Source organism: Micropterus dolomieu, linkage group LG21, assembly GCF_021292245.1.
Source record: "Micropterus dolomieu isolate WLL.071019.BEF.003 ecotype Adirondacks linkage group LG21, ASM2129224v1, whole genome shotgun sequence".
Classification (NCBI taxonomy): Eukaryota; Metazoa; Chordata; class Actinopteri; order Centrarchiformes; family Centrarchidae; genus Micropterus; species Micropterus dolomieu.
In genome coordinates, this window is record NC_060170.1 from 24,359,005 (window position 1) to 24,384,241 (window position 25,237).

Genomic DNA, 25,237 nt, shown 5'->3' on the forward strand with positions numbered 1-25,237 from the left:
CCTCATCCTGCTTCGCCACTAACCCAATAGCGATAGCCTTAGAGGGCGAAGCCTATACGAAATAGAACGGGGGTTACATACTGTAACCCGGATTCTATGAGTATAGGTGCAGCCCTCTAAGTTAAAGGCCTCACTGGACCTTGGTTCTCAGTGCTGAAGAAAAGGCATTTGGAAGCCGGTGTTCTGACGATCTATGCTGCCTTGTCGAAAAATGCTACCGTAGCGCAAATTGATAGCCTCTGTCAAGTCGCGCTGCCCTATCGAAAAATGCTACCTTATGTGTTCCCATTACCAATCCCATAAAGGTACAACTCTTACAGTATTATGACGTCTTCTGTTTTTTGATTATATTATAACATGATTTCAGGGGTAGCATATTCTGATAGACTAATATACCCTATCAAATAATGCTCCCACTACAGAATCATTTTATATTGCACCACTACTCACTCCATGTGTACTGTAAGGAGATGGGGAGCATGTTGAAATACTATATTAAGGGGTAAACCCAATAGCGATAGCCTTAGAGGGCTGCGCCTATACTCATAGAATCCGGGTTACAGTACGTAACCCCCGTTTTTTTCGTTGCTGGTGCTGTGTAGTGGGAGGAGGGACAGGGTGGAATTAAGGAGGGGGAGGGGGAGGGAGGAGGAGAGACAGCGGCTGTAGCGGCCCGGTAGGGAGGGCGGACTGAGCAGTTTGAGGAGGACAGGCGCGTTCTTCCCCGTGTGGTGGTGGTGATTTCATGTGGAAGAAGAACAACGCGATTGACAAAGCTCGCCCGCTCTGAAACGGATCTTATTTATTGTCTCTACGCAAAATGTGTACTCCGTGTTGCATCTCGCAGGTGAGAAACAATACTCCGACATACTGCTGTTTTTATTACTGTCGTTGTCCAACGGCTGTAAACGACACAACGTTACAATGAAGCGTTATGCTAGTTCGATCGTCGACTGTCTTGTTTACTGTTTGTATGAATATCTGTAGCCACTCGCCGTCAGCTAACGCAGTCACCAGGTTTTTTAATGCCGTGGTGATTCGCGAGACCCCTGACAGCTACTGTAATTCATTGACAGTATGAAACATATTTTAATTCCCTCGCTTAAATGATTGAATAACTTAACTGTAGTAACGGTAAAGCCGTTGGAAGACAAAGAGAGACGACGCACGCAACTAGCCAAAACGTCAACCCCACAGCACAGCAAGTAGCCAACGTGGATATGGCTGCTGTAACAAGTCATCTTTGAATGTCTTTACAGATGTGTTGGACGGAAACAGTGAAACCGTGTGGGTTTCTTGCGTGCCTTCTTTGCATAACTAGGTGGTGATAACTTGTGGTTTTCTTTTCAGTAATGCGCAGTTTCACATTGGTGACACCTTGTTTAAAAACTTCGGGCCAATACTGTTTATAGCTCACACTACTTAACAACATAAAAACCTACATGTAATGGTTTAATTTGTCAATACCCTTTATTTTAAAGTTGCTGAATTGTAAAAGGCAGTCTGATAGTGGCTCACTTGAAATTAACTACAATGTAACTACAGTTATAGTCCCTGTAGAAATAATATGATTAGGCCTGCTTTGTTGTTGTTGAAGTGTTTTAAGTAAATTTAGTTACAGAATTGCTTTTTAAAAATCTTGTGTGATATGGAAATAAAGGACATTATAGACCTGCCTCCTATGTAGAACATAAATGATGATATTTTTAATGCATTATTTTTGGTGAAAAGTATTAATAATAATTTAAGCCTATATGTAATTGATTTGATTTAGTAATCATTACTTCCTGCTTCCTGTTTACAAATAGTTACTGATTTTCTTTTACCTCAATGATAGTAAATAGAATTTTATTTGAGGTTTGGATTGTTGCTATTTGAATATCTTTAGAAAAGTGTGATTGTAGTTTTATTACCATTTTCTGAAATTTTTTTAAAGATCAATTAATCGGGAAAATAATCAGCAAATTAGTCACTAATCATTTTGATTAATTAGTCATTAATCAAAATGATTAGTGGGTACATCGCTTGTGTATCTGAATTATTTGAGGGCTGTGATGAAGCAGCCGAGTTAATTTGAAAAGACAGGGAGCTAATGGTCTGTATGTAAAGTTGGAGAGGGTTTTCTTTCAGTGCTGAGTGTCTTTTTTTTCAACTAGCAGACTGTTTTTGACCACAGGGTCACCACTGCTGAGCTGGTCCTGTCAGGAATTTAATTACACAGACACATCCCTCATCTAAGGGGAGCTCACTTCTGTTTCCTGTTCTTTTTAAAGAGTGGGAATAATGGAAACAGGGAAGGATTAAGAGAAAATGAAGGGCAAACAAGATCAGTTTTGTGTTGCTGTGCCGGTGGTGTGCTAATCCCTGTCACAGACTCCCTATTTAGTTTTGTCCCCATCTCTATTTATGTGTATACTTCTAATTAACTTTTCTTTGCGTGTGCATATATGTGCCCCTCTTGAGGTTTAGAGTAGCCCAAATTGATGTGTGGTCTGCTAATTTCCACTTTGGCTCGGATGTGGAAATTAAGGGAGGGTGGGCGTTGTTTGGGTTAGATTTGGAGAGAGGAGCAGGCATGGTGTGGGAGCAGCTCACTTGTAATTTCTCAGTGGGATCAGGGATGTATGCCATGTTGTGTGATGGGATAGGCGGTAGCTCAATGTTGAGTTTTGTCCAAAGCGCTGCAAGCATTGGCTGTGAGTGTGGGACAGGACTGAAACCATGTGGGTGTCTATAAGCAGCACAGCCATGGCACAGGCCTCTTTGGCAGGGTACACAAGTCAAGAGGACCTAGAGGATACTAGAGACTGTAGTTTAGCAGAGCATCCTTCCTGATAAAGTATCCTCGACTGTGACACCAAGCACTGAGCTTACGGATTGGCCTCTGTGGATGTGCAACCAAAAAGTGTGTTTTCACATTGCACAACCTTTGCCATGCTTTATTCACCAAACACCTTGCGTTTATCAGGGTGGTGCAAAACAACCAAAAGTGCTTGGTGAGAAATAGTGATTTGTAGGCAGTGTATTTTTATTTAGTGTTTGTGAACCGTAACTAAATGTTCACCTGCAGCCCAGCAACACCCACACACTTGTTGCCCAGGTCAAGGCGTAAAGGCTATTATGTCACAGAGGGGCAGGTGATCATAAAAACAGGTGTTGCTGAGCTGTAAAAAAAAAAGTAAATATGACCACCAAACATCGGTAGCAGTCCCCAGCCAAATTAACTTCTGGGTCAGTCGTACAAATAGAATTACTGGCCAACTGTGTCTAAATGAGACATGTCTGCTATTTTCAGCTTCCCCTCAGGAATTTTGCAGTGGTCAGCAGCCGCAGGAGCTTGTTTTCCCATAGGGACATCAATGGCAACCATCCATCTCTTTTGTCTGCCTTCTGAACTGGCAGCGAGAATGTCTTCCTCAACCGCCTCCATTTCACATCTTCCCATGTCATATCTCTGTAATTTTCTAAAAAAAAAGGGTTGAAGGTGCTGATGTAACCATGTGAAATGCCAGTAAGTATCAGTTGAACAGTAAGGCTTTTGCTAAGAATTCCTATCATATTGTGTGCAATGCTGCATGACTGTAGCCTCTCACTAGTAAATAATACATTTTGGGAAGTGAAACAGGTCTCTGGGTAAACACGACATTATGTTGGTTTAGCCTGTTGATCTGACACTGCCTTGTACTTTGTCTTCCTGTTTTGTTTTGTCTGTTTCCTTAGGTTATTTTTGTAACGGACTCCTTTGTCTGCATGGGATTGTTTCATTTCTGCCATGTTTTTCAGTCCGTCACTGTTCCTTAAGTCTTCTTTGTCTTTCTTTTATTTTCTGTCCATTGGACTTAAGTTTCTCTCTGTTGGTTGTAGCTAGGGGATGTATTTGCGAAGAGAGAAGCAAATACCTCTCTTTGTGTATAGGAAATAGAGCAGTGATACATTTTTGCTGTGTGTATACAGCTGCTTAGCTATATAGACAATAGTGGAGCTGTCAGTCACAATATAAGAGGAAATGGAGTAGGTCTTCGTCTGGAGCTTGGGCCAACCTTACTTGTGTGTGAGAAAGATTCTGTGTCGGATCTTATTGTTTTAAATGTTTGTTGTTTTTTTTGTTTGTTTTGGCTTTCCCTCTTTTTTGCCCATTTTTTCACCTCACTACGTTCAGCACTAAGCATTGTTGAGATAGAGGGTGTGTCTACGGCTTCGACTGAGCCCTCATGATTCATTGTGGTAAACTTTTTTTCAATGATCACTATCATGAAACAGGGAGTTCCCTCAGTTTTAAAGTGGCCATCTACAGCATAGTGTACTTATGGAAAGGCAGAATGTACTAAAGTAAAGTATGACGGGAAATGAAGATGTATTGGATGTGATGGAATTAATGAACAATCACAGTAGTTTGAATCAACCTGAGGTTTATATTCCCATGTTATGTTTTGACAGAGCTCATCTCAGTCGTGAGTCATGTCTATCTGTGCTGCTGTTTTCCGCTGAAAACTGTTTGTTGTTGGGTTTTCATCTAGATAAAATCAACATATGAAAGTTTTCGCCTCTCTTCAGCCACAACAGTGCCTCCTGTGCTATAGCGATGACCCATTTTTGTATTGTGTAAGCAGTTGTGTCTGCGTGGCCCAGAGTTTACCCCTGTGTGTTTGATTTAGGCTACCCTAGCCATTTCCTGTTTTTTACAGCAATTATACTGCAGTTATTTTCATTGCTGCTGTGCTGAGGATAATAAGGCAGTTCAAAATGGAGGAGGTAAAAAACATGGTAATTATACTCTAATAAATAGCTCACAGTCTGATCGCAGGTGCTGTTTAAGGATTGTCCACATGTAGGACTGTCTTGCATTTGTTGATTAAGCATCCAGCTGTAGGTCAGAGTCCTTGTTGAACAATCCAAGGTCATACAGACTAATTCTGTCTGCGGTTGCTTGCTTAATTTTGAATGAGTATTCTCACTCCTGTGTCCTGTCCATCCTCTCTACGTACAGTTGATTTCTGTGTGTGTGCGCTTTGAGCAATATTGTCTTTCTCCTGGCCCCTAGAACCGCTGGAAACTACTCAAGCGTTGGGGAGTAAGTGATAGAGGGCGAATGGCAGCTCAAGATAACAAAGAAAGGAGAAAATAAGAGGAAAAAAGACAATAGATGACAACAATCTGCCTTTAATTAACAGGAATGGGCTAGGATGGAGGAAATGAGATGAAGAGAGTTAAACAGAGCTTCAGGGTGAGTGAGAAAGAGACAGGCCTTTGTCACTTTAGTCCCACAATCACAGTGTAGTGAGGCTTGGTTCCTTCAGTGGACAGTTGTGAGACTCTTGGCTTATTTTTAAGTTTGGTAAAGCTAGACCAGGCTCGACCTAGCTAGTGGCTGAAGTGCTTCATCTGCTGTAGCATGGGATGATGATCTTTGGGGCCTGATGGTTAAAGCAATATGACATGCTAGTGGGGGTTGCTTTTGATTGAAGTAGTGGTGTACCCCACAGACACGCCGGCCACCTGTTAACATACTTATGGGGCAGGCGGGCAGTGGAGGAGGGGTGGATGACCCATTAAGTGGTTAGGGTCAGCGTTGCTTACCATGGAAACTCTTTGTATCTGTGCATGGTGGAATTCCTCGAGACATTACCGTCTCCTGGCTCCCCTTTCCTCCTTCAGTTCTGCTGCAGTCTGCTGGTGAAACACCCCCTAACTAATGAAATCTAAATACACTCGCAATTTATATCATTCTGTTTTTATTCCTGCTCTATTGTGGTTAATCGCCCATTGAGAAAGACATGCGGGTACAGCAAGGACAAAGGAAACAAACGGCTTATCCTATTAAGCTGTGTATAACCAAACAGAGACCAGGGGCCACATACATAAAACTTGATTTAGATTCAAGACGTCAGTTTGTGCGTAAAAGCAGTATATGCACTCCTTGGAGACAGAATGTCAAACCTCTTTTCGCACTCTTATGTTTTATTTCAAGCAATGGAAAATTGTGTCCACATGTATGAGCTTAATGCCCTCTTCATCAATGAATTGACTTATCCATGAATGGATATTAACACACCTCTCTTGAATCCTCATTGGGAACAAACTGGTGTCATTCTTTGATTGATCTGGCATCAAATAAGTCTTTGTGTTTGTTGCCCACAACCAAGGTCATATTTATGATTCGACCTATTTTTGTGCTGTTTTAATTTTTGCATTACAGTATAAAACATTAAATGTGAACCTTGTGTGTTGACCTATTACCTATTGCTTGAATAAACTAATGGAGTTGGATAAACTAATGGATTCACTGTTTGTCTCAAGGACACTAGCAGAACAGACACATACTATCACAAGGGTTTGAACCCAGATTTCAAGATGAATGAAGGATTCCTTACTTACTCTGTAATCCTGTTGCCCCACTGTGTTGATTTCTGTTCCAAACAGTGCAGTTAAGTGTTTTGTTTTTGATTTCATAAAGCTAAAATTATTGATTTTGCACCATCTGTAACACAAGCAACAGACACAGCAATGTTTTTCTCAGCTCTTAAGGAGAACTCGATTGGAAACGTAATTGAGTTTTCGTTTCACATGGGAATCTGTTCAAAGAATTCTCAAACCAATGCCATGTAATAGTAAATGTAATCATTACCGTATATGTACTTGTAATATCTTATATGCTGTTGTGATATTCTGTAACCTTTAAATTAGTAGGACCATTTGTATATTCTGAAGCGCACCTGTGTCCTTAGAAGAATAAGGAGGACTCCTTTCTTGTGAGAATTAAGTTTCTCTGTCTACCCCACCGTAGCTCAAGGCTGTTGCACAGATTACTGAAGTTCTTCCTTAGACTCCCTATCTGTGTAATGGCAATAAATGTTCTTCGTTATCTGTTTCTTTTTGTCAGACTCTCTGAATACACCAGTGTTTAGGGCTCTGTCCTTCAGCTGAATTAACTTACTCTGTTATTCTTCTTAATAAATGGCACAAAGAAAACCGTTTGTTGTAACATTCTTTATTTGTTTATCTCTTCACAAAGTAATATATCATTTCCACAGCATGCCACACAACTCGTATCAAAAAGGCAAGGCTATTAGTAAGCATTCTTCAGCTTGAGGCATCTAGAAAATACTGGCAGGGAAACCTCTGGACAGAGAGAGCAGGGAGGCAGAGCCATGTGGGCAGAGAAGTAGCCTGACCATGTGCCTGTGTGGATCCACGAGTCTGCAGCATACCACACATTACTGGCATCTGGAGCGGAACGCAACACATCAGACAATGTTGCACACTGGCTTAACTGTATCCGTACACCCTGGCCAGATTACAGACCAGTTTAGACACACACTCATACAGAAGAGGGCTAAAATTACTGTTATGACTGAAAGGCAAATGGAGCTGATCTTGCTTGGATGCATTAATATGTCTAGAGAGATCAAATGTAATAACCAGATTGTGGATTGTTATTGCAATCCCACAGTGTCAGGATACATTTGAGCTACAAGATGGGGTGTGTGGCCTTGGGGTATATGACTCTATGACCAGTTTGAGTGAGGCTTCATTGTGTTTCAGTATTACAGGCAAATAATGCCCCAAAATATATTTTAAAAGTGAACGACAAGGGTCATACAGGAAATGTAAATTAAAGAGATGAAAGATAGTGGAAAAACACTGTATTGCAGAGACTAACTATACTCTAACTATACAAGTTACTATATATAACTAACTATAGCCGCAGAAGAGGAACCATCCTGTTGCTATTCATTGATGTGTTAAAATAACAATTTGTTTTTGGCATACACCAGTTGGTGTTCCCCTTTCTTAAAGGATGAGGTAACTTTGGTCTCTAGTCAGACAGAATTTACTAGAGGTGCTCCGATCAGGATTTTTTGGGCCGATCACCGATTGCTGAAAGCAGTATCGGCCGATACCGATCACTGGGTCTATTTGGAGCCTTTTATTTATCATGTAGCATTATACAGTATACTGTATATTTATTTAATTGGTCCTAAAAACAATGTATTAAGTGTTAAAGTTAACAGATAATAAAGTATCATGAAATGACAGATGTTATTTTATTGCCAGGAAACATGGGCAACAAATTCTGCTCAATCTGTGTTAGAGACTTAAACCATAGCAGCCTTTGCCTGGTTACTGTGAACATCTTATAGCTTAACAAATATAGCTTTACTGTGGAATAAACTACAAAAACAGAACAAACAGCATCTTTATAAATTTACCACAACCATAAAAACTGCAACAAAAAAGGCTGTAGCCAAAATATTTAGGAGATAAAGGAGCACAGGCATCATGAGTCGATGATAAACTCTGAAGTAGCTGCTTTTTGTTCTGGAAAGCTCAGGCAGGTTCTGTGGGTTTTAGGGGGGAGAGAGGAGCAGAGAGAGGAGTAGAGAGAGGGAGAAGGGCTACAGAGAGGAGTCAAAACTGCCTTCAGTGAGATTTGAAAATAAGGATACAAATAATAATAAAATTAATAAAATTGTTAATATTACATAGGCTACTATATTCATTATAATTTCATATGGTTTGCCATTAGTAGGCTATAGGCCTTATATCATTTCAGTGGATTGTTTTAATTTTTAATCCTTGTGCAGGAAGCACAGTCTACATATCTTACATGCTGCCACCGACTTTACCAGAGGGAGAGTAGCAAACAAGGTTTTTATTTGATTTCATAAAGGTTAAAAATACGGGAGATTTACGGGGAAACGAGAGGGCTGACATGAGAGGAGTAGAGAGAGGAGTGGGGTAATGTGAGGCTACATCCACACGGCTACGTTTTTAAAACCGTTTTATAACGAAAACGATCTTCTCTGTCCGCAGCAGCGTTTCAGCTGCGCATCAGAGTTGATCTCTATCTATATTAGAAGGACTGAAAACACACATCTAGTGGCCGTTCAGGTAGCTACACTGGGCATGCGCGTGCCAGTGTAAACACGAAGCAGATGGTCTACTCCGCAGTAGCAGACGATTTAGCAAAAGAAGAAATAATACAGACAAAGAACCACACCAGACTTTTTTCTTCTTTTTTCTACATTGACCGACAACGAAGTGGAACTGTTACTGAAAGTAACACGGGAGTACGAGAGACGGCGGCAGAAAAAAGACTGGGAGTTGTCGCAAAGTAAATACAGTGACATGTACAGTAGGCTAGGCTAACAGTTAAGTGTTATTTACACAGTATTTATATTTTAATAAAAAATACCAAAACAAAAACTCTGTAAAGCATCGTGTTTTTGCTTTGCATGACTGATAAGACCGACTCACAAAGCCAAATGTGAGTGTGTGTTATCGTTTTATAAAGTCCTCTGTTTTGTCCACTGGGTCAGCAGCGTTTTCAAACAAACATCATCTGATTCACCGTTTTAATCTGGACGGGAGGCGGAAACGTAGAAAAAGGTCTCCGTTTTTGTAACGAAAACAGAGGGAGAGATGCAGTCAGCTGATTGAGTGGCACCGCTCTTTGCATCAGGAAACTCACACTGAAGGATCAGTCTCTCTCTCTCTGCCTGATGTGTCTGTTAAACTCCGGTTGCGGGTGGATTGTGAGATGAGCACAGCTGCGACAGTTTCACATGATCGCTCCTGCTTGTTGCTCCACTTGTCTGATTGCTGCTCAACTGTAATTGTAAATGATTATGTGGGCGCATTAATCCCTTCTTGTCTGGGAAGGTCTTTGGTGCTAGCTAGCTTTGAAAACCGCTCAGACAGCGTAGTGAAACATTTTAGCTGCCGTTGAAAATTTGTCTGGCGAGCATCCTCTGATCGGCTTTTCTTATGGCCTTTTTATCGACCACCGATCAAATTAGTTAAAGCCATTATCGGCCGATTATGATCGGTGACCGATCGATCGGAGCACCCTTAGAATTTACTTTACTGATGCTTGTATGTTGTTCCTCAAATGTAAGTTGCTTTGGATAAACGCATCTGCCAAATGAGTAAATGCAGATGCCAGCAGTTGCTGACAAGTCACTGCTCATCTCCCCATAATTTCCTACCTCTTTCCTAATGCCTAAATGATAGTACTTAGAGATGTTTTCCATGTGGCTCAAAAAGACTTAACCATGGTCCGACTAGCCTTGGTACTTTATCTGCACTATATACGCATCCCATAAGTGGAAACATACAAAGAAAAATGGGGCGTGTAAGCCCTCCCCAGCAGTACCATTGTAGCTGTACAGTGTACCCCACGTCAGCTGTAGACCACATCAGAAGTTCACCTCTCACCACAGCAGTATGTGTTCTGCAGGCTGAGGAGTAGGAGGCTTACACTAGCAGGGTGGGGTTGCTACAGAAAGACATAATACTGCATAATTATAGAGCCTCCTCTTTCCTAAATAGAACACAGGGGTTGTCTTTATGAGACTGTCCTCTATGAAGGCCTGTCAGAAGAAACAGAGTAGGCCTCTGTGAGTGAGTGTGCGTGTTTGTTTTCAGACAAGACTTCACTGTCTACATTGACCAAGAGTTGCCACTGTGAAGGGGGTAGTGATTTGTCCCTCGTGATAGAAACCATGAATGACCAAAGAGACAGTCAGACGGGTGTCTTCTATGGCAAGTTTTTCCCTGTCCAGTAAGTTGCCATATTTTTGTCTTCTGGCTCACACCTGCAGTAAGTAGTAAATGTTGCAGGATTATGAAAGCAGAAGCTTAACTGGAAAGTTTGAAATGTATCAGTAGGCACCAGACTTAACATTTTGCCTGTTGTTTCTTTTGTTTGTTTGTTGTAGATCAAATATGACTTGACTAGACTCCTGTAGAACTATTTAACATACAACCCTGTGTATAATCAGTATATGAGCATCTTGACTCCCAAGCTCCAATCAGTTGTCAAACTATGAATCTCGTGTCTTGAATTGTCACTAAAAGGACCTTTTTTCTGTCTCTGTATTTTACCACAATGGCTGCAACCTTTGATTAATCTTTTTGATTACGTATGTTACATTTTGTAAGATGAACTCACCTCTCAGTCTAATAAATGTGAGGGAGTCCCTATCTCTTTTGTAGGTATTGTAATATTGAACTTTCACTTTAGTGGATGTACCTTTTGACAGCTGCAGTTGCCCCCAAGCACTACGTTGCTCCCCTTTTTGCGGCTGCCGACTGAGGTGATCTACTGGACCACTTCCAAAACCTATTAGCATTTAGACCCTAAAATATGTAAAAATAGGGCCAGGTTTAAAAATACCAAAATTACCTGTGTCTTTAGTTCATTGGTTTTGACTTCCAAGGTTTAACTAACTGTATTATTTTACTTTTGGAGTGGAAGCTGTTCAGATTGTGATTTGGGCCTGTATATGACATATTATTTTACTTCTAGTCCACCTGTAGGACTAATGAACATCACACAACTCTGTGTATAATCTTCAGTATTTAAGTATCATCAATTGTCAAACTACAAGTCTTGAATTCTCACTAAAAGCACTTTTTTGTCTCTGTGTTTCTGTTTTTATCTTTTGTCTACTACTCTCTTTCTCTATAATACCACTGTTACAAAACAATTGTTCTATTGGTGACATTGGCATTTTGGTCTTATGATACTTTCGGAATTTTTGTTTGCTTTGTTCCCTTTCCTTCCTGGAAGATCAACGTGCAGCCTCTGTAGCTGACACACTTTTATCCTGGTCCTCCCTTATCCAAGTGCGCTGTATAAATACATTATGTCTCGATCAGATGGCTTATAATGGTGTGGAAAATTCTGAAAGTGATATCCTTCCCTCTTTTCTCCATTGTTCTCTGTGTGCAGCTGGCCTGCTGCTGTGGCTCAGCGGCGTGCTCGTGCTGCTGTAACTGCTGCCCCAAGATCAAACAGTCCACAGGGACCCGAGTCATGTATGCCCTCTACTTCCTGCTGGTCACCATCATCTGTGTCATCATGATGTCCCCCACTGTGGAGCAGGAGTTGAAAGACCATGTAAGTACATAAATCACACACAGCAAAGTATCATGCTCCTTTAACACATATACACATATACATACTTTACATTCTGACATGTATTTGAAGAGTTAGGTGAAAGTTAATTGTAAGAAGGTAGGGAGGAATAGCACATAAAATTAAAGTGGTCATCTCTGCTTCATAATTCATTTAAATGGAAAGTGAGTTGAGTGGCTTTGAAACTCTCAGTCCTAAAAGCCTCTTAATAGATAAATACTTCCATAGTACATCTGTTGTCTATCTATTGTAGGTCATGATTTCCTATGTGTGCAGGTAGCAACATGACTGCTGACTTTTTGGGGTCCCAGGGGGCGACACACAGTGCAGTTATTGGGCTGATTATACTTATGATTGGTATATTTGTCAGCTGGTTGTTCTTATCAAGATTATTTTAAACAAATTTGATTTTCACAACTGAAATGAGGCGTGTCGAAATAATACTTTTAAATAACTGTCAAAAAACAAACCGATATATCTTGTAGGGTGCTATGAGTGAGAGTGCATTACTTATATAATTCAGTTATCCAGGTGCAAAAGAGCAGAGCCATGGCTCAGCTGAAGTCCACCTCGCCCTTATAAAGTTCTCCCTGAGGAGTAGGCAGGCATTCAGCACATGCCCGCCACCATCCATCATTTCACTCTTTACTTCACTCGTCTTTACTATTTTTTTTAATGTAAACTTCAGTATAGGTATGCAGGGCACATTCATTGTCAAGACTAAACCAATCTGTGTATTTTCTCAGAAATAATTTATGTCTGCATTGCGTAAATTTAAATAATTTTTAGGTCTGCTCCTAGCTTTAAAGTCTTAATTCTGTTGTTGTTTTGCAAATGGCCTAATTTACTGAATAGAAGAGTGGGGGTCGGCTCAGAGGCTCTAGTAACCAAGCCAACAGTAGCCTCAATACTGTGACCTTTTTACACTGTTTGGCCTACTGCTACATCTATACTTTTCCCACAGGCTTCACTTCACAGAAGTAAGCAACTGTACATAAAATGAGGCCTGACAGTCAGTTATTAGACAGTAGAGTGCCGTGACAGAAACATACTGACACGGAGCAGAACTGAAAAGGAAAGACACAGTATCTGTAGGTTGCACAATCTCCACACATATTTTGAAACTGGGTGTTTAGCTCTCTGTTGAAAGAGAATAAAATTTCGGAGAATGTATCAGTATTACCTAGTCAATGCTAACAGGCAAACCTAAAGATGTATAACATTGCTACAGGAAAAGCAGACTTCCTTCTATTTTACCAGGAAGTCGCATTTGTATCTTCATAGTAAGGCCACAGTCAAGGAGGCAGGGGTTCAGGCTGGTAGATTTTTCTTTTTAACCGCCAACCTATCCTCTAAAGTTGGGGGGAGATCTGCAGCTCTCTCTTTTGATCTTTATGACTTTCATGTGTTTTCTTCCCCCGTGTTACCTCTTTGAATCATCACACTGCAGGATTATTATCATAGTTTTCTGTGATTGTTTCAGAGAAATTGCAACTCAAATGTGTGTCACAGTCTGCACAGACATGATGTCCTGATACATCTCCTTCTCATCCTTTTATCAGCATTAATATTGATAGCTGAATATCTGAGCTTGAGAAGTGATGTTCCTGTTTAGATGCACTGTACAGTTTGTACAGTGTGTATCAGCCATAGACTGTATATAAGGTATCAGCATACACTAGACTAGAAGACAGAGTAAATGGTAATGATGTTTCTAAGTCTGATAGGGCTATTTGAAGACAGTAATATTTTTCTACTAATCTTCTTTAGCTGTTTTTTATTCTGCCATTTTCTACTTTACAGTATTAAAACAACTCCCTACTGTGTGTCTCTTTGTGAGAGGAGTACCCAAAAGAAAAGGCCCATTCAGGCACGAAATGGTCTCTGATAGCCCCACACTAAGCCTGCTGAGTTACATACACGCACGCACGCACACAAATGTATATTAATATATATACACACACACACACACATACATGCACACTGTCAGTCGAACACTGAGCACAGTGGGAAGTCCCAGCTAAGAGAGCAGCCATTGTGTGTATGAGAGTGCAGGTCTTTTCTCAAGAGATTTACAGCTGTCTGAAACAGCCGGCCCCTTTCGCTCTTAATCACTACACCATGGACATGCTAATATGGCCCTCAACACGAGACAAAAGCTCTAAAATGGGCCTTTTACTCTATGTTGTGATCTGGCTCTGGACTGTACTACAAACTGAGGTGATGACAACTCAATCCGCTGGCGTCTCACCCGTGTTTACAACTTCAAGGACCAAAATACTCCAAAATACCAGGAAAGCCAACTCAGACCATTTATTCTCTCAAAGTAAAGATCTGTCGTTCTCTCAAAAATTGACATCTGTTTGAAAAGCAGCTCTTGTATTTGACATTGATTCACATCACTACAGTTGGGGGGCATCAGAAAAGGGAACAGATATTTGAGCCTTCATCCTGTGGTTATCATTTCAAAGGCCGTCTCTTCTGTTGGCACTGTGCCACTGAAGTACTTCAATTTCCTGTTGAAGGCTACAGCAAAGTCCTTATCTACCTCACCGAGTCCGGTTTTGCTGTTCCTTTTTTCTGCAGATCACTGTAGGTTGAAATAAAATGTGGAAAGCAAATTTTTTTACGACGCTTCTCCCGGTCTTTCTCTCTTGCTCGTGCTCTCTCTGCTTTTTCACTCTTTCAAATCCCTCTGACTTGCTGACAAAAGGCGGTTAATTTATTCATCTGTGTCTTTTGTTTGTGTACACTGACAGTTAGTTGTAAGGCCCCTCTAACAGCCTGTAGAGAACGCAGGATGAAAGAGGGCTTCATGGAGAGAAAGAGGGGTTGTTGTTGATGCCTGTTCTCTCTTTCTGCTCCTTCAGAGGCGTGACACTCAGAATAGACACCATTGGGCCTCTCTTCTCTGAGGCCGCGTACTAGACAAACATGAGCAGAGGTGGGGGCTTTGCAACACCATAACGATCTAATTTAAGTGTCTTGGGTTTGTGATTTCTGTCCATCAGATCCCCTTCTACAGTGAGTTGTGTGAGAAGATGAATGCAGGGGAGAACTGCAAAACTCTGGTTGGCTACTCTGCCGTCTACAAGGTGTGCTTTGGCATGGCCTGCTTCTTCTTCATATTCGCTGTCTTCACCTTAGGAGTGAACAACAGCACAGGCTGGAGGGCAGCCGTGCATAACGGGTAAGAAGGCCTCGTTCCTCTCTATGTTCACCTTTTGCCGTGTATTAAAAAAATTACATTCACCTATAACATCTAGCAGGAACCCTACATTTGTAGTTCTTGTCTGTATAAATAGTAAAAATAACGTGATCTTGTGAGCAAACCGCCTTGTCCTGCGATTAAACATGTCTTTCATGTGTCATAGCCAACATGACGAGTGTTCTCTAAATAGTTAAGCACCCATTATCTTGAACACTAGATCTTATCCTTCCTGGTTATTTTTGGATTTGTTATAGTATATATTATTCATTGACAAATGTATTTCTTGGATTTCTCTTCCTAGTACTATCAAAATTCAGACTATGTCACACTGAGGCTGCTCTGTCAGGAGTCATTTTGTTTTGGGTTTTTTTGGCGTTTCATGTTTCACCTTTTTCAAGTACAACCTTTAAACCTTATCACTGCTTTCAATGTCAGGTTCTGGTTGCTGAAGTTTATTTTGCTGGTGGCGTGCTGCGCTGGAGGCTTCTTCGTCCCAAATGAGGAAACCTTTCTGGAAGGTAAAGAGAAGACACTCAGCAGTTGAGCTACAGTGCTACAATCTAAGCTGGCATTTGTAATATATTTTGCTAGATAATTAGATTAAATAATTAATATATCCATCTCTATGACGGCAAAAAGTTGGAGAGACAGGAAGTAATAAGGAAACAGGAAGGAAGGAATAAGGAGTATTGAATTTTTTTCATTAGCCTGGCCATTTTCCAAGCTCACTCAAGTAAACAGCAGCCCTCCAATCAAATTTCCAAAATGACCCTTCTATCTTTTCTGTAGTTCAAATATAACCTTGCAGCTTGAAAGTGCAACCTGCAGGGAGCCACAGATACCTGCTGTAAGGTCTTCACAAATCTAAAACAATTTCCTCTTCTCTCTCTGTTCAATTCCACAGTGTGGCGCTACGTAGGAGCTGCTTGCGCTTGCATTTTCCTGCTGATCCAGCTCATGCTGTTGGTGGAGTTTGCACACAGATGGAACACAAATTGGTGAGAGCAGCTCGACTTCTCTCTGCTCGTCTCTTTTTTTGTCCCAGCAACTCAGAGTCTGGCTCGCTTACGTAAGCATGGACGCCCTGCAAATGGAAAGAGTGCAGTGCTTTTTATTTGTTCTTGAGAAACTCAGAGGGTGGGACATATTCTTCTGTGGGGTTATTAGGATGAAAGTTTGGAAAGAGGGACTCATGGAGCTTTGTGTTTTTTCGTGAGTGGAGGGAGGCTTGGCAGCCGGCCTACCCTGTGCAGATTCACAGGATGCATATGGTTTAGAAGTGTGCACTCATTTCCCCCTTCCCTTCCCACACAGACACACACCAACCACAGCAGATTGTTTCAAAAACTTTTAATGGTTTGGTAACCAAAGCAGTAAACTAAAATGTATTGGTATGTGCAAACCTTAAATTTTCAGACCAAGTACAACTGATGTGAAAACGTTGCAGCCATAAACCTGTGGTCTTGTCTCCTCAGGGTGCAGGAATAACTCACCAAGTATAACTTTCTCCTTCTTTGAATTTTTCTTTAGGCCAGTCTTTCCTGTGTCCGTTGTCTTTGCTTTTTCCCCCTCTTAACTTGCTCTTTTTTTACATATTTAATTTGCTTCACCCTTGTTCATGTTGTGTTTTTCCTTTCTGTTGTCTGTTTTCTCTTTCCCTCTCTCTTTCTGTCTGCAGGAGTTCAGGAGTGACGTATAATCGTCTGTGGTACGCAGCTTTGGCCCTTGTGACTCTGGTGCTGTTCAGTTTTGCAGTCGGAGCCGTAATCTTCATGGGTCTATACTACACCCACCCCGAGGCCTGTTTACTTAACAAGATCTTCCTGGGCATCAACGGCAGCCTGTGCCTCATCGTCTCCCTGTTGGCCATCTCTCCATGCATACAGAAATGTGAGGACCTGTACTCATAAGCAAATTATCTAATTTGTCTGTGTAATACATATGAAAATACAAGCAACACATTTGAGACACAACAAACATAGTTTAATGATAGATTAGTAAACTGTTGGCTAAAATACATTTGCACCAACTCTGGGATCTCTGTTAGTATAGCCAATTATAATTAAACCCTGTCTTCACCTTTGTGTCACTGCAGTGCAGCCCACATCTGGCCTGCTGCAGCCAGGAGTCATCAGTGTGTACGTCATGTACCTCACGTTTTCGGCCTTCTCCAGCAAACCAAAAGAAAGTGAGTGTGAACAGACACCCATCTCCACAGAGTAGTCATAGCTGTTGTAGAGAAATCACCGTCTCTGCGCATATAAATTGTTTTATTCATGTACATGGACAGAGGACTCTTAAATAATTATCACACAGCAAAGTGAGCAGTGTCTGAGTAGTCTCTGGCTAACAGCAATTTCTATAGTACCAACTTCCATATCTTGTGGAGTAGCTTGGTTTTCACACAACAAAGTCTCCCGAACTGGTTTCTACACAAAAACACACACACACACACAGACTTCACACTATATCTAGTTCAAGGTTGAAGATAAGAACAGCAGAACAAACATGTTTCCCACTTGAAAAGCACTCAGTATAATCTTATTTTTTAAAGCAATAAACTGTTTTGATTATCTGTAACAATATTAACTTTTGTGGTGCTAAGTCACAATTTGTTCCCTACACTGCCATTATTGAGTATCAGCATGGATCAACAGGTGAGGTATTATTTATATTATTTAAGTTGAGTCATTTGTTAGGCTTAGTAATGCTGCAGCCAACACTACGGATGGCATTCATACAGCTGCTCCTCTTACAACTGTGCAGTGGCACACTGTCAGGTTTAGGAATGGAACAATAATCAGTATAAATATACACTGTGATTGAAAACTAGGGCCAAGTTTTATTAGTATTCATCCAACCATGATCAAAAGGACACTGTGGACTGGAGACAGTAGCATGGTAATAATCACAGAGCAAAGTTTTGTTGGCTGAGACAGAAAAACTGACCACAGAACAAAGTGCACATTTATTGTTTACTGTAAGTGTGTTTTTTTAAATGGAAAAGTTATTTGTAGTTGTTAAAGCGGCCTGTGTTGTAATGGTGTTTTAAGATGATCATGTATTTCATTAGTAGGGATGAATACTCGCAAGACACAACAATAGTTTGAAAGTTTATTCAGACTGCAGCTTAGAAGTGAAAAAAACCTTTGGCAAACAATACTTTGCAAAAGGTTTAATGCTCATATCATGATATAATGAGTTTCATCAGTGATCTGTATAAATTAAACCAATAATAATGGAAACACTAAAACAGACATTAAGAAAAGGGGAAGACCTCTTGTTCAGAAGTAACATTCAACTATACTACATACTGCTTTTTAGGCTGTCAGTGCTTTTGTACTAACCCTGTATGTTGAATTATCCCTCCATTTTCCCTTCCCCTCCTTCTCTCGCTGCTGCGAACACTGTGCCAAGATATACACACAAACACTGGAAATCTCCCTATTCCTTACAATACTCCCCTACTTCTTCTTTCACCTCATCCATCTCTGTCTGCACATTCTTTCTGTTTAGTGGTGGAGAGAGATGGTGTGAACACAACCGTGTGTGTGTTTCCCTTCAATTCTGGGACGGAGAGTGACAAGAAGATTGTCACCGCTCTGGGAACCGTTATCCTGTTTGGCTGTGTCCTTTACTCATGGTAAGACACACACACACACACACACACACACACACACACACACACACTGATTTTTTTTGCTTCTCCTTTTCCTAATCTCAATGTCTGCACGCACTATTACCAAGTTTCCGTGTAATATATCTGATTTTAGTATTATAATGTTGAATTTATAGAGTTGAGAAAGATTGCAAAGGCTACAATCCAAACCCATTAACAGCAGTCCTGTTGTAGGTAGAATAAAAGTAATGTATTTTTTGGCAGGCAGAGACAGGGTAGTTTTGATTGGCTGTGACTCCAGAGAGGACGTGCATGATTGGCTGTGGCTAAGCTGAGGGTAGGAGAGGCAAGAACTACGGCCATTTGTGTTTTGTTCACATGTGTTTTGCATCAAGTGGAGGCATCATGTCTCTTGTGGTTGTTGGGAGGGAATTAGACTCTGCAGCAATCTGAAACTGCAAATTATTGGAAAAATACATAGTGACGGAATAACAACCTTTCTCTCCCTTCATTTATCTTTGAATCTTTTTCTCTATTTCTCTTTCCCCACCCTCCCTCTAGCTTGACATCCACCACCAGGCGAAGCTCTGCAGCGCTCAGAGTGTATAGGAACAGTGAGCCAGAGACTGAGGTAAACGCACAAATATTCAGATCTCATTAGGGGTGTTGGTTAATGAATATACAGATTGGTTAAAGAGATTCACAAGGCTTAAAATCCCACTGACCAGGCACTCCCAATTAGATGTCCTCATCAAATTAAATTGATTAGGCCCAAGAGACATGTGTGTGTCTTTCAGTTATGAGGTAACCTTTTTATATTTTTCTTTTATCCTGCAGAGAGCGCGCTGCTGTTTCTGTTTTGGAGATGACACAGGTGAGGAAAAGTCAAATAATTCCCCCTCACTATCACATCTTTTTTTTTTTCTTCCTCCCCTTCTCTCCCCCCTGCCTCTCCAGCCTGTTCAGCATGTGCACTTATGTCTCCAGCCGTAGTGTTTGCCCACAGAGGGGCTATGCTCATTGCTATTCCTCTGCCAGATTGAGGATGGTGAGAAAGTATTGGTCAGCAAACACAGATGATGTCACTGTTACTAGGAGGTTAGTATGACACAATGATGTAAGACCAGAGGAGAAGTGCAATTGTGGGTAGGCTGACACTGCCCCCTGCTGGAAATAAAACACTGTTATCAGTCAGAAATATATCACCACTAGTACACATCTTTTATCCATCCATCCATCCATCCATCGTCAGCTGTTTATCCTGCGTACAGGGTCGCGGGGGGCTGGAGCCAATCCCAGCTGTCATCGGGCGAAAGGCGGGGTACACCCTGAACAGGTCGCCAGTCCATCGCAGGGACACATCTTTTATTCGTCAGTTAAATCTAAATTATAGGGACATTTCAGTGCTGGAAAGATGGTAAAGCAGAATATTTTTGAAATTGGTGCTACATACTAGGAAAAACAGAGAAAAGGGGTTGTGGTATTTCTTTTTACTCAAGGGCAGAAAACCTACAACAACCAGAATGCACTGGGCCCCTTGCCTTCCAAGGCCACTCCCAAACTTTCCCAACTGCTACAAACAGTCAGCCAATCAGAACTACTAAGGTTAGGCTAAACTCTGATTGCACCTCTGGGCAACACGCTGGGGCAATGTATGTGCGGCTCGCCACTGACATCCAGTTCGTAATACTGCAGATATATAGATATTGTAATACTTTCATCAGTGGGCCATAAGCTCGATCACCATTTACCAGATACATCATTCTGTGATAAATAGTGACTTAAGAGACATTTATTTAGATGAAAATTTTTGAGATTGTTACTTTAACCATCGTTCATTTGCACATACTGCCAACATTGTAATGATACAAAGCTGGTTGAAAATCTGTAAAGTTTTCCTTGAAATTAATCAGTCCAAAATGACGTTGGATGTTCATTTTTCTCCTGGCTTGTATCACTGAGTGTCACGTCACCTCAACTGAAGTCAGTGTTTAAGACATTTTCTCACATTAAAAGTGTCTCACCCACATACTCTTTGCATTTGTGTGCTTTTTAGATGATTATGATGAGAAGACTGGTTCAGGCCAGAATGTGCTATATGATGAGAGAGAGAAAACCATCTACAGCTACTCCTACTTCCATTTTGTCTTCTTCCTGGGATCCCTCTACGTCATGATGACCGTCACCAACTGGTTCCAGTAAGTGATACTCGTGTGACGCACTTTGTGATTGTGGTACAATACTTTGGCATTCTGTTTATGGGTATGCTTATACCAAGCATCCAGGCAGTTTGTAGACAGTAAGCAATAGAAATAGAAATGTCCTGTCCCCACAAAACATCCTTGGATTAAAAGTATCTCTTAACAGGCCAAGTTAGAAGAAACTCATAAAAACTAAGGGGCATGTTAGTCAGTCTTACCGAGAGTAGAAAAGACACTCACTCGTCTTTTCACACATCGTTCATGTGCTGCTAGTAATGTGGCTTGTTGCAGAAGTATTTGGGAAGAAATGTTGCAATAATGAACTTCGTAAAGAATATGGTTGGTCATAGTAAGGATCCAGTGAGCTCACCAACAAGTCCAAACAATCCAATACACCAGAGATGATGGTTTGCGACTCTCCACGGCTGTGACACTAATCTAGTTTTCAGTACTCAAAATTTTCATCAAAGCAAAAATGCGCTCTTCAGACCTAACTTTGTGCAACAAATCATTAATGCAGGTTAAAGCAACATTATGTAAGATTTGTGCGAATGGTGCCCCTGCCGTTTCAGAGTGTAATTCACCACTGAGGTAAATAAGGACAGCTCTACACGTGTGTTTGTTATAATTACATTAGTTATGATCAAAAACTAGCAAGTTGACAACTTTCCTAAAACAGCCAAACATCAAGCACGTGCGACAACACTAGACATAGCAATATTACTTACTAGTCCAACAGTGTACGCAGAAAGAATTCCAGCTCGGCGTCTGTCTTACAGCCTTTTATTTCACAAAGCTCTTGCCAACGTCCAGGAGCCTCTTGCTTGGTCAATCTCTCTTTCTCTTCTTAGCATCCTCCATCAACGTCTTCTTTGGTCTCTTTGCCCCTGCCATTAGCTAATGTTCTCTCCAAAGAGGCTGCGTAGCCTGGTTATGTTGCCTGGCTCCGGCACGACATTGGCGGCGCTCTCCACCAGCTGTTGATGGTAGCAAAGTCATTGCTCGTGTCACTCGCAACTAGCTATAAATCTGAAGTTAGCTTAACTTACTAGATAACACGCTCGGTAATTACCAATTATAATTATTGGTAATTATCATTTTAAGATACAATAACTACATAATGTTGCTTTTAAATAATTATCATCTTGAAATAAATAAATAAATCAGATTTTATAGGCAGTGCAGAATTCATATTCAATCATAAGGATAAAGATTTGTTTGGTCAACTGAAAAAATCAGTAACGGTATCAACATGCAGGTGGGTTTGAATGCCAGATACAATATACTTGATGTCAACATTTTAATTTGAAACTTGAATGAAATAGCTAAAATAATAATAAATGAAATCCGTCCTTGTGTTGGCTGGCAACAAAAATGGAGGCTAGGTCATTGTTGTTTACAGCTTGTTTCTGCTGCACCCAAGTGGCCAAAAGATATTGCATGTTTCAGATTGCTCTGTTGTTACACTGCACAAAATTATAAACCCAAAACTTTTGTTTTTGCCCCCATTCATCATGATCTGAACTCAAAGATCTAAGACTTTCTCTATGTACACAAAAGGCCTATTTCTCTCAAATATTGTTCACAAATCTATCAAAATCTGTGTTAGTGAGCACTTCTCCTTTGCCGAGATAATCCATCCACCTCACAGATGTGGCATATCAAGATGCTGATCAGACAGCATGGTTATTGCACAGGTGTGTCTTAGGCTGACCACAATAAAAGGCCACTCGTGTTTATAATTTTGTTCAGTGTAATTGAGCTTAACAGTCTTTGCTAAGACAATGTGTGCTTCCTATTGCAGTTATGATGACCATAAGATTGAGAAACTGTTGGAGGGGAGCTGGTCTGTGTTCTGGCTCAAGATGGGCTCCTGCTGGGTCTGTCTCATCCTCTACTTGGGCACCCTCATCGCTCCCATGATGTGCCCGAAGCGCTTTGAGGCCTAGGACACACACCACATTAGAGTCAGGCCACTCTGCTACATCCACACTAATACGTTTTGTTTTAAAATTTAATAACTTTTGCTACTTTTATTCGTAGCGTCCACACTACTCCAGCGGAGTAAAACTGGCAATGCTGACCCCATTTTATTTTGAAAAGTCCAATATTGCGTAGTCTGGACAGGTGGAAACGGAGACTTTTGAAAATGATGATGTCCACATTTGCTTCCTGATTGGTCCTGATTTGTCGCGCCCCTATCCACTGACCCTTTTCCTGAAGAAAACAAACGACATCAGCCTTACTGCCAACGGTTAATTCAACATGGATAAGGAGTTACCGGCGTTGCTGGCCTTGTATTCTTTGCTAGCAGCTCTCAGTAACCGTTCCACCTTGTTGATGGTCCAAGCTAAGAAATCCATAGTCTTACTTTATGCCATTGCTGTTCTTCATTAGTAGTATTTTCTACAACTAAGTAACCACCTGCAGAGCAGACAATCTGCTTCTTTTTTACACCAGCACACGCATGCCCATTATCAGTGAATGTGCATGTTATTTCAGGTGTGTTCCTATGAACAGATTATTTCTGAAATTGTCCTAAAACGCTTGTGTACACAGAGTTCGTTTTTGTTTTAAAAAAAACGTATAGTGTGGGCATAGTGGAGTGGCAAGGCAGGCGACCTCACACTTAGCCAAGGGACCACCACCACCCCCCGTACCTTGAAATACACCCCTACACTACTCTGTGTTGAAAAAGCAGGATTATCTGTTGCCTTTAGTTTTATATGCTAGTGTTTGTTTCACTTTGTTTTACAATGTTAAGCTATTAATACATTGGCATTACATTGGTATTGTTTGTTATCGTTTACTACCACTTACTCCTGGAATTTCCTATTACTTACATGTTTTTTACATAAAGGATTATGGGAGTTAAGTTACATTGTTAAACATGAGAAGAATCCAGTCCCCATAGATTGCTTGAGTATTTCCTCTGTAGTGTCAGGTTTTTCTTTGATTCTTGCTTTTACTTTCAGCCAGGCATTTCAGTTCTGTACAGTTTGACCATAAAGTTGTGGAAAAGTTTTGGGACAAATTTATTTCAGGTTAGAGATGTTGTATTTAAGTATGTCCTAAGTAATCAGAAATTTTGTGAAGGAATGTGGTGTAAATTGATTTACATTTGTCTCCAACTTTGTTTAAAAACTCATCTCTCAGGCTCAGATGTCAGCTGTATATGTTTATGCTTTGTTATGTTGCGCCCTTTTGTAGAAGTTTTCTATGCAACAGAACAAGCTCTTTTCGATATTATAGATACCCAGTGTTGTGAAGTTTCCTGTTAGATCACAAGAATAATGTTTCAGATTTTATTAATGTCCATGCTCCCTTTGAGCCAGATCTTTTCTTAGAAAAGTCCATATAATTTGTACATTTTGAGTCATCATCGTTGTTGTACAGGGCAGTACTCTTCAAATCAACCTGCCTTATGTAACAGTGACGTTAGTGGAGTGCCGCCTCTCTGGAAGAGCTGCAGTGACAATGGTGGGGAATGTTTGCCAAAGGTAGATGTCAGAAAACAACAATTTACTTTCAGATTGTTTGGTCAGTTACCAAGAAGGATATAACTGAGAACATTATGTATTTGCATGCACACGCAGACACTCAAATCAGCTGTTTTCTGTACAGTTATAAAGACTTTTTGCCTTGTCTTTGTTACATGTATCAGGTCATTATGGTGGTCAGAATAAGGTAGCATGAGTGCTTTTATTAGTGAGTTATTCAACACTGGATGTTGAGTTTACTGCTGAATTAAAATTCACACAAAGACCTTCACCTGTTTGTTAGATAACAGATGTAACAGATTAGGGTTTTTTATATTGTACATGGTCAACTGCAAGTGCATTTGTTTCTCATTCATCATCAAAATCAGTATGTTCTTTTTGTCTGATTTTATTCCTAACATGTTTTGTAATAACTTAAATGTGCATTTTTGTTAAAGTTCTGTGATCTGTGGAAATAATTATTATAAATTTGCATTATAATATTACATTTGCATTATGCTTTATATTTTGTCATGTAGCTTATCATTTTTGGAACTATTGCTATAAATGTGGAAATTAAATGGTGCTCTGCTGCTTTGATACCAAGCTACAAAAAAAACGTAAATCACATAGCACTGTGAAGGCTGTGTACTACCATAACATATAGGATTATTATTTTTTGTTAAAGTAGTATGTTTGAAATACAGAGATTCGGGTACCATGCAGTTCACATAGTTCAAATTCTTTCAATAAAACATCCATTGAATGTCATGTGGTGTGTTTATTGGCCAATTTAGTTTTCCT

General features: G+C 40.5%; 1 protein-coding gene across 1 annotated transcript; it reads left to right on the forward strand.

The window, feature by feature from the left end:
* Positions 1-690: 690 nt before the first annotated feature.
* serinc5 (serine incorporator 5) lies at positions 691-25,204 on the forward strand. Its single transcript, XM_046036014.1, has 12 exons — positions 691-847; positions 11,738-11,905; positions 14,935-15,113; positions 15,570-15,652; positions 16,039-16,132; positions 16,813-17,024; positions 17,230-17,322; positions 18,651-18,777; positions 19,315-19,384; positions 19,591-19,627; positions 20,810-20,951; positions 22,759-25,204. The coding sequence occupies exons 1-12, from the start codon at positions 821-823 to the stop codon at positions 22,901-22,903; spliced, it is 1,377 nt and encodes a 458-aa protein (XP_045891970.1). The 5' UTR covers positions 691-820; the 3' UTR covers positions 22,904-25,204.
* The last annotated feature ends 33 nt before the right edge of the window (positions 25,205-25,237 follow it).